The sequence below is a fragment of the Pogoniulus pusillus genome, chromosome Z (genome assembly GCF_015220805.1).
Source record: "Pogoniulus pusillus isolate bPogPus1 chromosome Z, bPogPus1.pri, whole genome shotgun sequence".
NCBI lineage: Eukaryota > Metazoa > Chordata > Aves > Piciformes > Lybiidae > Pogoniulus > Pogoniulus pusillus.
The window spans coordinates 96483710-96496586 of NC_087309.1; the positions used below are offsets into that span (position 1 = coordinate 96483710).

At 36.5% G+C, this 12877-nt stretch overlaps 1 protein-coding gene across 1 annotated transcript in view; it reads right to left on the reverse strand.

The window, feature by feature from the left end:
• The window catches only part of PRDM6 (PR/SET domain 6), a 77770-nt gene that overhangs the window by 6264 nt on the left and 58629 nt on the right, over positions 1–12877 (reverse strand). The window contains exons 4-6 of the mRNA XM_064140495.1: positions 12492–12616; positions 8655–8997; positions 766–942 (exon numbers count right to left, since the gene is read on the reverse strand). Coding sequence (XP_063996565.1) covers positions 766–942; positions 8655–8997; positions 12492–12616 — 645 coding nt within the window. The remainder of the gene's footprint in view (positions 1–765; positions 943–8654; positions 8998–12491; positions 12617–12877) is intronic.

Here is a 12877-nt window from a genome sequence, read left to right on the forward strand (position 1 = left end):
TCCAGCAAAGGCACAGACACAAGTATCAAAATTGTGTGTTCCATTTTGGAGAACACCTCCTATTAGGTAGGCATGATAGAAGGTAAAATCATCTGTGTCAGTTATGCTATGGTTGGAGGCACCACAGAGGGAAAAACTCTGAGTCCCAGGTGCATGTTTGGCTTTAATTTCAGTAAATACAAACTGCAGAAATAAGCAGAGTCTGTTTAACTAAAACCCATCTTCACTAGGCAACTTCTTTTCTTTTTTTTCTCTTATATCTTGAGCAGCTGAACATTGTCAATTCATTATTATGATCTTACCAAGCTTAAGACACAAGCCAACTTTACTTTCTATTCAGTAATTCTGAGACTAAAAAAAAAAAAAAAAGTATATTTCTCAGTTATATTTAACCAGCTTAATAGCTTTAATGGAAAGTTCTACCTACCTCAGCATATGAGCAACAAAGAATCGTTTTCATGCTCTTACAGCACAGCCTGTCCCAGTCTTTAGTGTATTTTCAGCTATGGTTCTCTAGTAGCAGCTTGCCATTTAATTATTAGATTAGAGGACAGAAAATAATTGAGAGCTTGCAAGGCACCCAGAGTAAAGCCTGATTCAGTTCTGATTTCAGTCACACCACAACAGTTTTATCTGGTGGTCTGACCTTGGCTTTCAAGGCAACTTCTGCATGTGCTGGTATGGAGCAGTGATGCCAGTGAACAGCAGCAGTGCATTTCACTCTCTAATCTCAGCAGGCAAAGGATGCTGGCTTCAAGTACTTACTTGAAGGGCTTTTCACCAGTATGTGTCCGGATGTGATTGTTGAGTGTTGTGGCACCAGCAAAGGCACGACCACAGTAGCCACACTTGAAAGGCCTGTCACTGGAGTGTGTAACTACATGGTTCCTCAGCTCGGAAGGTTGGGAGAAAGACTGGGAGCAGTGACCACACTGGTAGGGCCTGCAATGGGAAAGAGAAAAACCATGCCATCACTGCTTTCTATTGATCTGAGCAAGAAATCATATGGCAGGAGCATCTAGTCTCTCATTAATATCCAAAATTAACTGAGAATGTGCTTGTCTGGTGCTTTCTTGGGAGATACATATCCAAAACTTCATTACCTCCTCACCTATTATAAAATGATTGTGAAGGAATTGAGTCTATGGGCATAATGACTCTCAAAACATAACGATCTAGTGAGTCTGCACTATGCATCACATGCCTGCCTTTTATCTCTCAACTCAACATGGTACTCCTTAAGCAAAAAAAATTTCCTCACACATTGGAACCAAGACACTAATAACATCCTGCCTGCTAGTGCCAGCTACAGTTTCAGCTACAGATGCGTATCTGATTTATATACCTATATTCAAGGTGAATTCTATTCACAGTTAAATTCCTCATATTGCTTTGGAGGAATTTATGCTTTTTGAGGTCACACTTTTCAATGAGAGACATTGGAAAAAAACCCACATCATATTACAATTAACTTCCTATTTTCTTACTTATTTGCATTTAATTAACACATTTCTCCCATTCAGCATTAAAAAGCCTTTTTTTTTTTTTTTTTTTTTTTTTTTTTTTTGTGATCTTGAAATAAAATCCAGAACTTAGGTCTTCTACAACATAATTTGTTAAAAGCAAACAGAGCAAACAAACAAAACTGACTGATCCGTTACAAATTTAGAATCACAATGAACTGTAAACATAAAAATAAAAGGATACAAAACATTAAGTTTGCACAGGACTGCTGAAATCCAAGTATCATTGCTAACTAAAATTAAATTTAAAGAACCAATGTCTTAATACTTCTGTTTGGTAGAAGTGATTTAATATTGACATCTTACAATCTTTTCGTGTTTGATTTAAGTAAATGACAGAGTTCTGCATGCTTATTAGACTTTTTGTGGAGAAAATTAAAAATTTTTCTAGGGAGATATTAATGGTTTTTGCCCTGCACACCATTTTAAGGCACATCTGCATTTCTAGAATGACTGGCCAATAGGAACTTAATTGATCTCTCTTTAATGAATTTATATGTTTAAATTGCTAGAAACCAAAATTAAAGGGAAGGAGACAATGGTGGCCAAGCATGTATGATTCAATTAAGTGCAAAATCATGTGAACTATTTCATTTGTCAAGTGAACTGCTTAATTGTGGCTACTTGCATCACTGAACACAAATACTATTATTTTACAGTCCTTCAGAGCACCGAACTCTGATTGTAGAATTTTTTAGCTTGATTAATAGCTCAGTATTGGTCAATAACTCAATAGCTTACAATTTTCATTACTTGCACTTGAAAATCTGACTCCCCTCCAACAAGTTCGAAAGAAAGGTGTAAAAGCTGTGGAATGCTTCACTTAACCGAGATGATGTGGAACTCAAAAAAAAATAAAGTTTTTATATATATGTCTAAAGTACTGAATATCTGTTTGCCTTATTATTTGCACAGGAAATATTTATTAAATTTGACATGAAAACACAATTTCTGGCAAACAAAGATGATTTGTGAATACAGATCTATTTGTTTGCATGTTTTGAAATCAAACTCTTTTAAGCCAAAAGAACACATTAAGATATTCTGCACCCAAGAAACATTGATTTTCTAATAGTGAAAGGGACCGTTAACATCTATTAGCCTCTGGTTATCTATTTTTAACAGCTACCATAATTAATGATACAACACTACATAAAACCAAATAATCTTCTATTTTTTTTAATAGCGTGATTAATTTTGCAAGTGAAAAGTTACATGGAAAAGTTACACTGTAAAGTGTCTGTAAATAGTCAAATTTCCAAAACAGTTATGATTGAACATTGTGATGCCAAGTAAAATGCTTTTATCTCCTACACTGACTCAAATGAATTTCGTATTTGCGAAGTATATTAACCAATGTACTCAGAATATGTTTCAGTGGTTGATGCTCAAGAAAAACCTTCATTAAAAAATCACCTATCATCAGACCACTTCAATATTTTTTTTCCTTCATCCATACCTTAGGAAAACAATGATTGCCTTCCTCTTAGCAAGGGATGCATTTCTTCAGTTTATACACAGATGATTCTGGTTAATACTAAAAAAATGGGCAGTATCAGTAATTTTTTCAAGCTAGATAGATGTCAGACATTAAGCAAAGCTTATTTTAATAAGAAAGCCTACAAATTCATTGAAACACTATAAAAAATGCAAAAGCATTGTATCTATTTTGCACAATTGGAAGTTCAAATGCACCAAAATTTTGATAAATTTTGGATGCCACTGTTTTTTCAAGGAGAAAAAAAAATATTCTGTAAGAATAAAAGCGATCATCTTCTTCCCTAGTAACCATTTTACTGTGCTCAGAAAATGTTTCTTGGCAGAAAACAAAATCAATACGTTGTTTTTGTAAAAAATGAAAGTCATGCAGAAGGGCTGAACATGACAACGCTCGGTTCAGTGAGTACATTGGCATGGGCAAAGCAGGCCTGTCTTTGATGTAGCAGTTATGTCTTCTGCCATGACTTTGGTCTGCAGTGAGACAATTAATTTTGTTACCTCTTTACAGTAATACTTTACAGGGAGTAAAGGAGCAGGGACAAGTGACAAAAGCAGTAATTTTGACAGGCTGCTTTTTCAAAGATGTGCTGCTAGACTGAATACAGCCCCAGCCCAGAAAACTCACTTCCACTGCAATATCCAAGAATGTATTGTATCTTTTTGAGCTTCAGCGCACCCATGTGAATATGACCATCTCTGTGTCACAGCCCAAGTGTCTGCTGATGCTCCAGAAAATTAATATTCAAAAACTTCAGAAATTCAAAATTTAGTTAAATGCCTAACTACCTTTTTTTTTTCCCCCTAGTTCTCTGTCTTCATGTCTAGCCTAAAGGAGAGGGAATCTACTTACCTAAAAGCAAGTTCTTCTCTTGGAAAAATCGCACTATTGTTGTTAACACCGTGTATCATCAAGCAGCCATCTAGGTTTATGAATGCATAGAGTCCATCAGCTTTGCCTAGACACCCTATCATGTATTCAGTCTCTAGAAAAAGCTGACTACATGGCAGACCACTCTAGGAACACAGGTCATTTAAATTGAAATTCAAGAAAGAGTAACTATTCTGTAATAGCTTCCAGGCTTTATAGTTATTTAAATTTCAAGGCTTTCTGAGTTACATTTAAAAATCAAACTATTCAAGAGTACTTTTTGATCTCTAATTTAGACAGTTTCTTCAATGGTTTCTCTGTTTGGTGATGGGCTTTTTCCATCTTAACATTTTCTCACTTCTCTCACATTTGTAGCTGATTTTTTTCTTGATAAAACTACATCATGTATAGGACCATGCTAGCCTATAAGGCTTGTTGAACTTCATGAAAGTTCATGCCTTGTGCATGGAATGAGGAAAATAGAAAAAAATCCACCCTTTTGAATTTGTAACAGCCAATGACAGAGAACTGCATATTTAAATTGATTCTTTTTTTAATTTTATTTTCATTTAGCAGAAGTGCCACAGCTTTTAGCTATTTTTCTTCTAATGTTTACTTGATAGGACAATATGTTTCCCAAATGCTGACTTCTAAATACAGCCAAACAATATAAAAGTATTTTATAAATGTAAATAATTAATAGTCTGAATTAGTAGGATCTTGGAAAACCTTGCTATGATTTTTCCACTGAATTTTCAGGGGGTTTATGTTTTAAATTCTTTCCTCATAAAGATGTTGCAAGTGAAACCTCCTTGAACATGAATTTACTGTTTTCAAGAGGTACGTGGAATCTCACTGCAATCCTTAGGAGTTGCTTCTAATGGTGAGTTCCTGAATACCTGTAACGCTATCGATGAAACTCAGAGAGACAAATTAACACATTGCTGTAATTTTTTTCCCCTTAGAAAGCGTTAGCTGAAGGCAGAGGGACTGGCATGCAGTTGAAAGTGTTTTCTCCTTCTTGAGGACTAAGAAGAAACATAAAAATAACTTGTGAGAGCCTGAAAGTTCAGTATCGAGCTCCATTGAACTCAAAGGGTTGATCTATGATTTGAGAGAAAAAGATCTATTAATTTGGCAAGTTTGAACTTCAAGCATCTGTTTAAAAAAAAAAAAAACACTCTGAATTTGATATTGAGGTGCCACATAAAAACTTGAGTATAATAATGTCTAATAATTGCAAGGGCCAGTTAACACCCAATATCTATCACCTTGAGCATGCCTAGGAGAGAGTTTTCCCTCAAATTGACATACCAGTCCATTCTCATGTAGGTTATGCACTGATGTACACAGAGAACATGAAAATGTTCCACAGACAGCTTTTGGGAACAGCAGCCATCTGCCTTCCATCAACACTATTACCCTGAAGATGGTGGTCACAGTGAGAAAGAAGAAAGGTGTCATTAAAAGAGACGGACTCAGTACCGGAAAAATGGTTGCTGGGAAAAAAAAAGAAAAAAAAAAAGGCGATCAAAGACTTTTTGTTACTCCTTTCTGGAGCTTCCACAGATATGCTTGTGTGGAATTTTCTGTAGCAGAAGTAAAAGGCAAAAGAACAACAAAAGAAAGCAAAACAAAAAAGCCGCAAATGAGCAAACAAATAAACGAAACTAGAACCATTTCTTTCTTATTGCCTAACAAAACAAAGTATATTTTGGCTTTTTAGAAATGTCTGCTGTCAATAAGATGTTTTCTTTCTTATTATTCTAAATGAGTTAACATTTCTTTCTTTTTTAAAAGCCTGAAATAGTCTGCTTTTTTCAGCTATCAGTCCATGAACCAGAGTTCTGAACAGATTCAGAGGTGTTTTCCCTGCACCTCCAGCTTGTAAGTAGTCAGCACTGTTAAAAAACAAATACCAAGCCAGAACGGAAAGTCTAAAGTATTTCCTGGAGAAGACAGGCCCTACTGCTTTAGTAGCATCAAAGATACAGTGACTAGAGGTCTCACAAATTGCTGACTATAAATGTGGGACTGTTTATCAGCCAGAGCAGTGCTGCAGGTATCACTGGATCAGTGAGTTGCACCCAGTACTTCCGGCTACCATACATGTTTTTGGAAATTATTCCCCGTTTTCTTGCCTCCAGGAAATTGTGTACAACACTTGAGGAATTTTTCCTTCAGAGAAATGTAGTACACTTAAGAAGCCAAAGGCATCTTCTTTCTAGCCACTATATTAGTAAATAGCTGATCTACTAGTATAAAAAGCTGCCTGAGTTGTAATCTCAACATATAACAGCTTCTAAACAGGGATATGAGAATCCAGATCCTCTAGCAGTTAAAAGCTGCAAAACTGTAGTTCCGGTGATTTCAAACACTGAATGAACTGCAGTGCACTTAAACAGGTTCATGTGACTGACATCCCACAAAATGCTCTCAAGACCTATTGGAAAATGCTTTTACAGCAGTTACGCTGATGACACACCTCACAGGAACAAAGGTGACCTTACAAAACTGGCCTCCACAAGGAGTCTGCACAACTTGTTTAATGAGAACATAAAGATGTAAGCCATTTTTCAGTACAGAGGGCACATAACCATCACAGCACAGAGCACTGCAGTATGTAGTATTTACGCAAAAGGTTGATCCTAAGGGTATATTGAATGCTCTCCATATAACACGAGGTAAAACATTTCTTATGAACAGGGTTCACAAAACCCAATTAGACAAGGAGGAAATATATTAAATTAGCCAATGCCTATACTGAGTAAAAAGAGTTTAACTATTACATTTTGAATCTTCCTGAAGGCTTCTGTGATTCAACACTTCAAGTAGGAATCTTCACTCCCCTCCTCTCCACCTCAAACCTCCCCAGATGTGCTGCATCCTTTCTCTAATTACTCTACTCCTGGGGAAGCCAGCTTTCATTCCAATCAAGATAATTTTCTATGGCTAGGCTGTAGGGTATTCCAGGTTTAAAAATCTCTGTATTTAGAGCTATTCGACATGGACAAATTAGGTAGGCATGGGAGAGACAAAACAGTAAGATGTCATAAATCTGTAACCATGAATTAAGGTTTTCAATTCTAAGAGGAAAGACTAAAAATCCAGCCTGTGTTTTGGGTAACACTTGATGCAAGATACAAGAGAATAAAATAATTAAAAACAAACCTTCCAATCTCTCACTTCCAAGATGACAGATCCAATTGTAGATTTACCCTCATTTACTCTTTCTAGCAGCATTAATATTTCCCTATCCCTAGGAGTGCTGAACAGCTCCATTATAGAAGACTGTTCTTCATTAACTACTATCTGCCACTTGGTTCTTCATAAAGAAAGGAAAGAACAAAATCTAGGCACTGTACTTGGCTAGATAAATCTTAGGAAAAGTGTCTGTTGTAGACTTCTCAACACAGCATTTATACTGGAAATGCAAGAGTCCATGAAACTTAGGGAATCAAGTCTTCCTGAACTTCTACATTGTGGCTCTTCAACTGGCAGTTGTGTCCTACAGCCTCCTTAGTACACTGTTTGTTTCCATTAAGGCCAGCATAGCTACTAGAAAATGTTGAAAAGGCTTGTTTGCATTTACACTATTATCAGCTCTTTAAGTTCTATCAAGATTTTCACAGAATCTAGTTTGCTTGTGTCATGCTTGATGTTTCCTCCTGGAAAATGCAATCTGTGTTTCAGTGTCTCTACACCCACAGAATCATACCAACATAAGTGCACATATAGATAACCACATACACAAAGAGACATAGGCACACATGCAAGCACACAGAGAGGCTGGCTACTTTTGGTAGTCCTTTGGATAAATGTAATTCACAATTAAATATTGGTTTTAGAACTACCTTCCAGGGATTCAGCTGTTCTGCTCAAACCTTCCTCACAGCTGAAGAACAGACAAAACCTAGGCAGTCTTTTTTTATTGAATTAATTTGATTTTTGTCTTTTGTCCTGCCAGCTATCAAAGTTGTCAAATAAACCAGCTTTGATTCATAAATAATGGTTCCATTATATTTACTGTGCCACCGGTCAGAGTACCTGAAATTTTAATTCACTTGTTCAGCTAAATTTCATCCTCAGTTCACGGCCATAAAATTCTGTATTGACAAACTTTCAAACCAACTTTGACTCTGAGGTATCTAGTCAACATTTTTCTTCTGTGTGGATATTAGTTTATTGAATAAGTGGCATCTGTTTTCCTCCACATCACTAGTGGAGTAGGTATTTCCTTTTGACAGCTTTGCACGATTTATGGGTTTGCATGCTCTGAAGAAAAATAGTACTAAGCAAAAAATTCCAATTCATTACCTCTTAGTACTTAATTAAGTTCATACACATTGCACAGTATAGGTGAACCCTGAAATGACTGTGACACCCACTGAGCAGCAAGTTAGATTATCTTTGGAAGACAGAGAGACTTTTAATTATCTTGACCTCATTTTTCCATCTATGATATTAATAAACTTTCTTTCTATTTTGTTACCTCCATCAGATGTACCCAACCATTCTGAAAACAAGATTATATCCTTAGCTATTTCCTTTTATCTGCACATTTAGGCACCAAATGTTTTTACAAATAGTGAAGTCAAGCAATAGTTTTTATCGGCTTACTTCACACAGCTGCAGATGAATTATGTTGTACAGGCTTCTTCTAATAATGTTTTGGGTTTGGAAGTGATAACAGTTTGATAAAAAAAGAAAGCAGTGGATCTGGCTATCAGTAGATACAGAAATAAAGAGAGCCTGGGCTTTACCTGTCAGGGTTCTGCGTACACACATGCATCTGTAAGAGGATCCGCTGGGTGAAAGTCTTAAAGCATTGCCCACATTTCCAAAGATGCCAGTCACTGAACTCTGAATTTAGTTGGCTTGTTGAAGTTGGGCTTGCAAGAACTCGTTGGTTTTTGACACTGATCTGGTTAAATCCTGACTCGATGGACCCAGACTTATCCAGGAGAGAAAAATTTCTGCTACACGGAGTCTGTGGAAATACTATGGATCGCTGTGGAGTGGCAGGGGATAGTTTGCTACTTTTATTAAATGGCTGTAGGGTGTCTTGTCTGGACATGGCTTCCATTACAGTCGAAGGGACATTCACTGGGAGGAAACAAGAAAAGTAAATAAGATCCTTTTTTTGTTTTTTTTTTTGTTTTGTTTTGTTGTTGCTGTTTTTTTGTTTGTTTGTTAACTAATACAGTGTTGGGAGACACCAAAAAGAAACCAAATTTAATAAAATAAAATAAAACCCACATACATTTTCTTGACACTTGAATTTTAACAACTTTATTTTAACAGTGCAACAAAAACTATGAGCTTGAATGAGACAGTAATCTGAATGCATGATCTTCTTATTCCATGACACCTAAATGAAAACTCATGGAAAGGGGTGTCTGAGACTGAAAGGACACAAAGAAGCCTGACTGTGGTATGCATTTATTGCATAACAGGACTGCCATCTGAAAGAAAATGCTGCTGCACTCGTGATACCCTGACTCTGCAAGTTGCATTTAGCATGCTCAGTTGCTGTATCACAGACAAGCATGAATTTTGAGGGGCAAAAAATCCTTGCTTGTACACTCCTCACAATGCAGCAGGTCTGGACTGCAGCAGTAGTTCCCATATTCTTTTAAAGGGCAGCTATTAAGGATATTTTACTATTACATCTCACAAATAGTCACACAGCCATAGCCAGTGACTTCACCAATGACTCATATGATTAAGGCCAGTAGCAGTCAGATAACCACAAGACAATGCAAAGTATAAGCAGAGATATCTTTGTGCATCAATTGCTCACCTACAAAATAGGAACAAAAGTTGTTTCAAGTTCCAACAAAGTCTTGTGATCCTCACTTAACTACGACATATGAAACACTTAGATATTTCAGAAACAAATGTTCTCAGAAAGAAGTAATTTAGTGCTGAATTTGGATGTTGTTTGATAAGGAAGGCAGGAAGTCAAATATATAGAAGTTGAACAGCTGCCTCACTCTTTGAGTACCAACTAGACCAAGCAGTGAATGAAGCAGGAATCCTTCAGAAAAATGAAGTCAGCTAATGAAAGGTTGTACTACAATTAAAAAAAAAAAAAAAAATTAAAAAAAAGCATAATTGAGGCCACTTGGGCCTTTTACTGTTTCGTGCTTCCCAGTTTTGACATATTTAACCTTATGAGATAATATTTTAATGGGAATTTTAAAATTAAATATGCTGTGTTTTTACGTGTGTGTTCACACATTTAGTTGCTGTATATTTAGTGTATATACTGTTTGTATACACACACACACACAGAGAGAGAGAGGTACATGGTACCTACTAAAGAAGATTAGAAACTGCAAGTCTGTTTAGGTAAGTCATGATGGTACATTTGTGAGAGAAAATATAGGAAGTAAATTTCAGTTGCAAGCTGGAATCATTAATTTACTGAAGTTGAGGTCCTTCCTAGGCTATTCTTTTCTGGAATATCTGAGGATGTGGCTGCTAAGTAGAGTTATACCTATGGGGCTCTCGATCACAACTTTCCAGGCATATTATACATATTCTGTGTCACTTCAGAAAAAGGGGCAATGTGTATACTTTTATTTTGCCCCAACAGTCTCAAATAAGATATTTGCTTAAAATACTGTGTTCATGAAAGTTCACTGCAGTAATAAGAGTAGAATGGTAAAGGCCTAAGGAATATAGGCAGAGTTCGCACTGAGTGAAAATAATACAACTGGAAAAGAATGAACAGAAAGTCTACTTTGAGGGTTTAAGTGGCACTTGTATAGTAGCCAGCAGCTGCTTCCACGCTCAGAGGTTAAATTCATCTACTCAGTCAGTCTCTTTTTGTGGATAAAACTATGGTTTCTCTCACAGCAGTGACACTATTTAGAAATTTCATCCATAACGTTTTGCTTTTAAAATAAATGTTTTGTAAGCTTTAGCTTGTGAAAGAAAAAAAACAATATTTCTATATTGTACATTGCAGAGCATGAGTTTTATCAGCAAACATTACTGCTGGTAATTAAGTTTCTTTTAAGCTTTTCTCAAGCCCAACAGATTTGAAAACTCAAGATGAAAAAGGATGTTTATTTTTGACAGTTTAATCCCTGCTCTCTTGCTGGTTTATTGCTGCATGGTTCAGTATTTAAGTTGCTATGAGACACAAGTTCATTCTAGTATTGCTGTTTAAGTATCCAAGTGCTTGACCTAAAAAATACACTTTAGAAGTAATAGAATAGGCATGGACAGACACAAGATAACTCAATCAAAGTCAGTCAGGCATCCATTTTTGACTTCTTCAACCATATAGATATATATGGCTGTCAAAATAGAAGAGAAGTCTTTGATGCAAGCTCTAATCAAGTTCCACACACAAACAGGGATCTGAAGGGCGCACTTGGATCACCCACAGCCATTACAGACAAAGATATCCAGCACTAAATTGCACTGAGTTTAAGTTACAAGTTGCCTGCTTAATTCTGTGATGATTTCCAGCAGACTAAGAACAAAATACTGAGAAATTGTAGAACAGATATAAATGGAGATGGGACTGTGCATGTGTTTGGAGAAGTTGGCTTTTACTTTTTTACCACAAGGATCTTGTGTTAACAATCAGTCAGACAAAGCTCTCCTTGACAGAATTAACAGAATTAAAAATCATTTACATAGGCCTTGCAAACCTGCAATGCGTTACTGTTTTGGCAAGACAGTGTCTTGTGATGGATCTGACAACAGCGGAGAGGGCCAAGCAAATTAGTTAAGAATAGACAAGGAATTAATCACTTAAAAGGAAGAGTGTTTCAACACACTACCAAGCTATGTTGGTTTGGTGTGCTGAGATATCTGCTACTTAATTGCACATACCTGCTGTGCTAGTTTGAAGCAAGCTGGAATGTTTTGGTAACAGAACTAGATAACGGGCAGTGAAATGAAAACAATTGATGTCAACTTCTCTCACAGTCACGCTGAGAACTCTGGGAAGAAGAAGTAAACTTTCTCCATTTTGTCTCTCACTCTTGCTTTTGCCTTAGACCTGGTCACATCTCATTAACCCTGCTCCTACTAACCCTGCTCCCTAACCTCTTGGCTGCACCTCTATTCTTCCTGAGAACTGGGGTAAGGTTGAGAGGGCCGGGGGAGGTGTTGGAGTGGTTTGAGAGCCCCTCCTGGGGACTCAGGTTTCTGGGAGGGGAGTTGTGCTTTTGTATTGTTTATCCTTTGTATATTTCTGTATATAATTGTATATAACTGTATGTATTGTAAATAGCTGCTTGTAAATTCTGCTAGCTGTAAATAAATTGCTTCATCTATATTCCCAGGGTCCGTCTGAGTTAGCTGGGGCAAATACAAAGTGTGGGGGGGCAGGGTAACCCCCAAACCATCACACCTGCACACTTCCAAACATCTCCATTTCTTTAGGTAACCATACCGTGCTTTTGCACAGCTTAAGTGTATCAGTGTCAGGGTTTTATTTTGTGCAACATCAAAAATATCTTAAATATATAACCACTTTCATTTAATTATGTCTTAAAATATGTTAGGAATATAGGTGATTAGTTATGAAACAAAAATTCTAGGTTACACATGTAGAAATGTAAGGGAGGACTTACGATTTTCATCTTGTGCAATGCACTGGAGAGGGATGCCAAAGAAAGATGTGTAGCTGTCATTGTACCATACCAACAGCTCAGTGCCCCTTGGGATATCTATACAAGCCCGGTAGAATATATTTGACCTAATCAAAAGAAAAAAAAAATTAAATATCTAACAGAGGAAGTTACTACAGGCTGAGAATGGAGTGTTCTCCTTTTATCATATACAAATTTACGGGAGAAATTCTTTCTCTTTTTTTTATCATTTCTGCAAATAGCTAAATAGATAACTTTCTGATTGTTTTAAGATTAAATCTATCATTAGGGAAATAATTTGTTTCCATAGCATGGGGTAACAAAGGACTTACAGGCACTTTCTACATAGCATATTTTAAACACTAAGA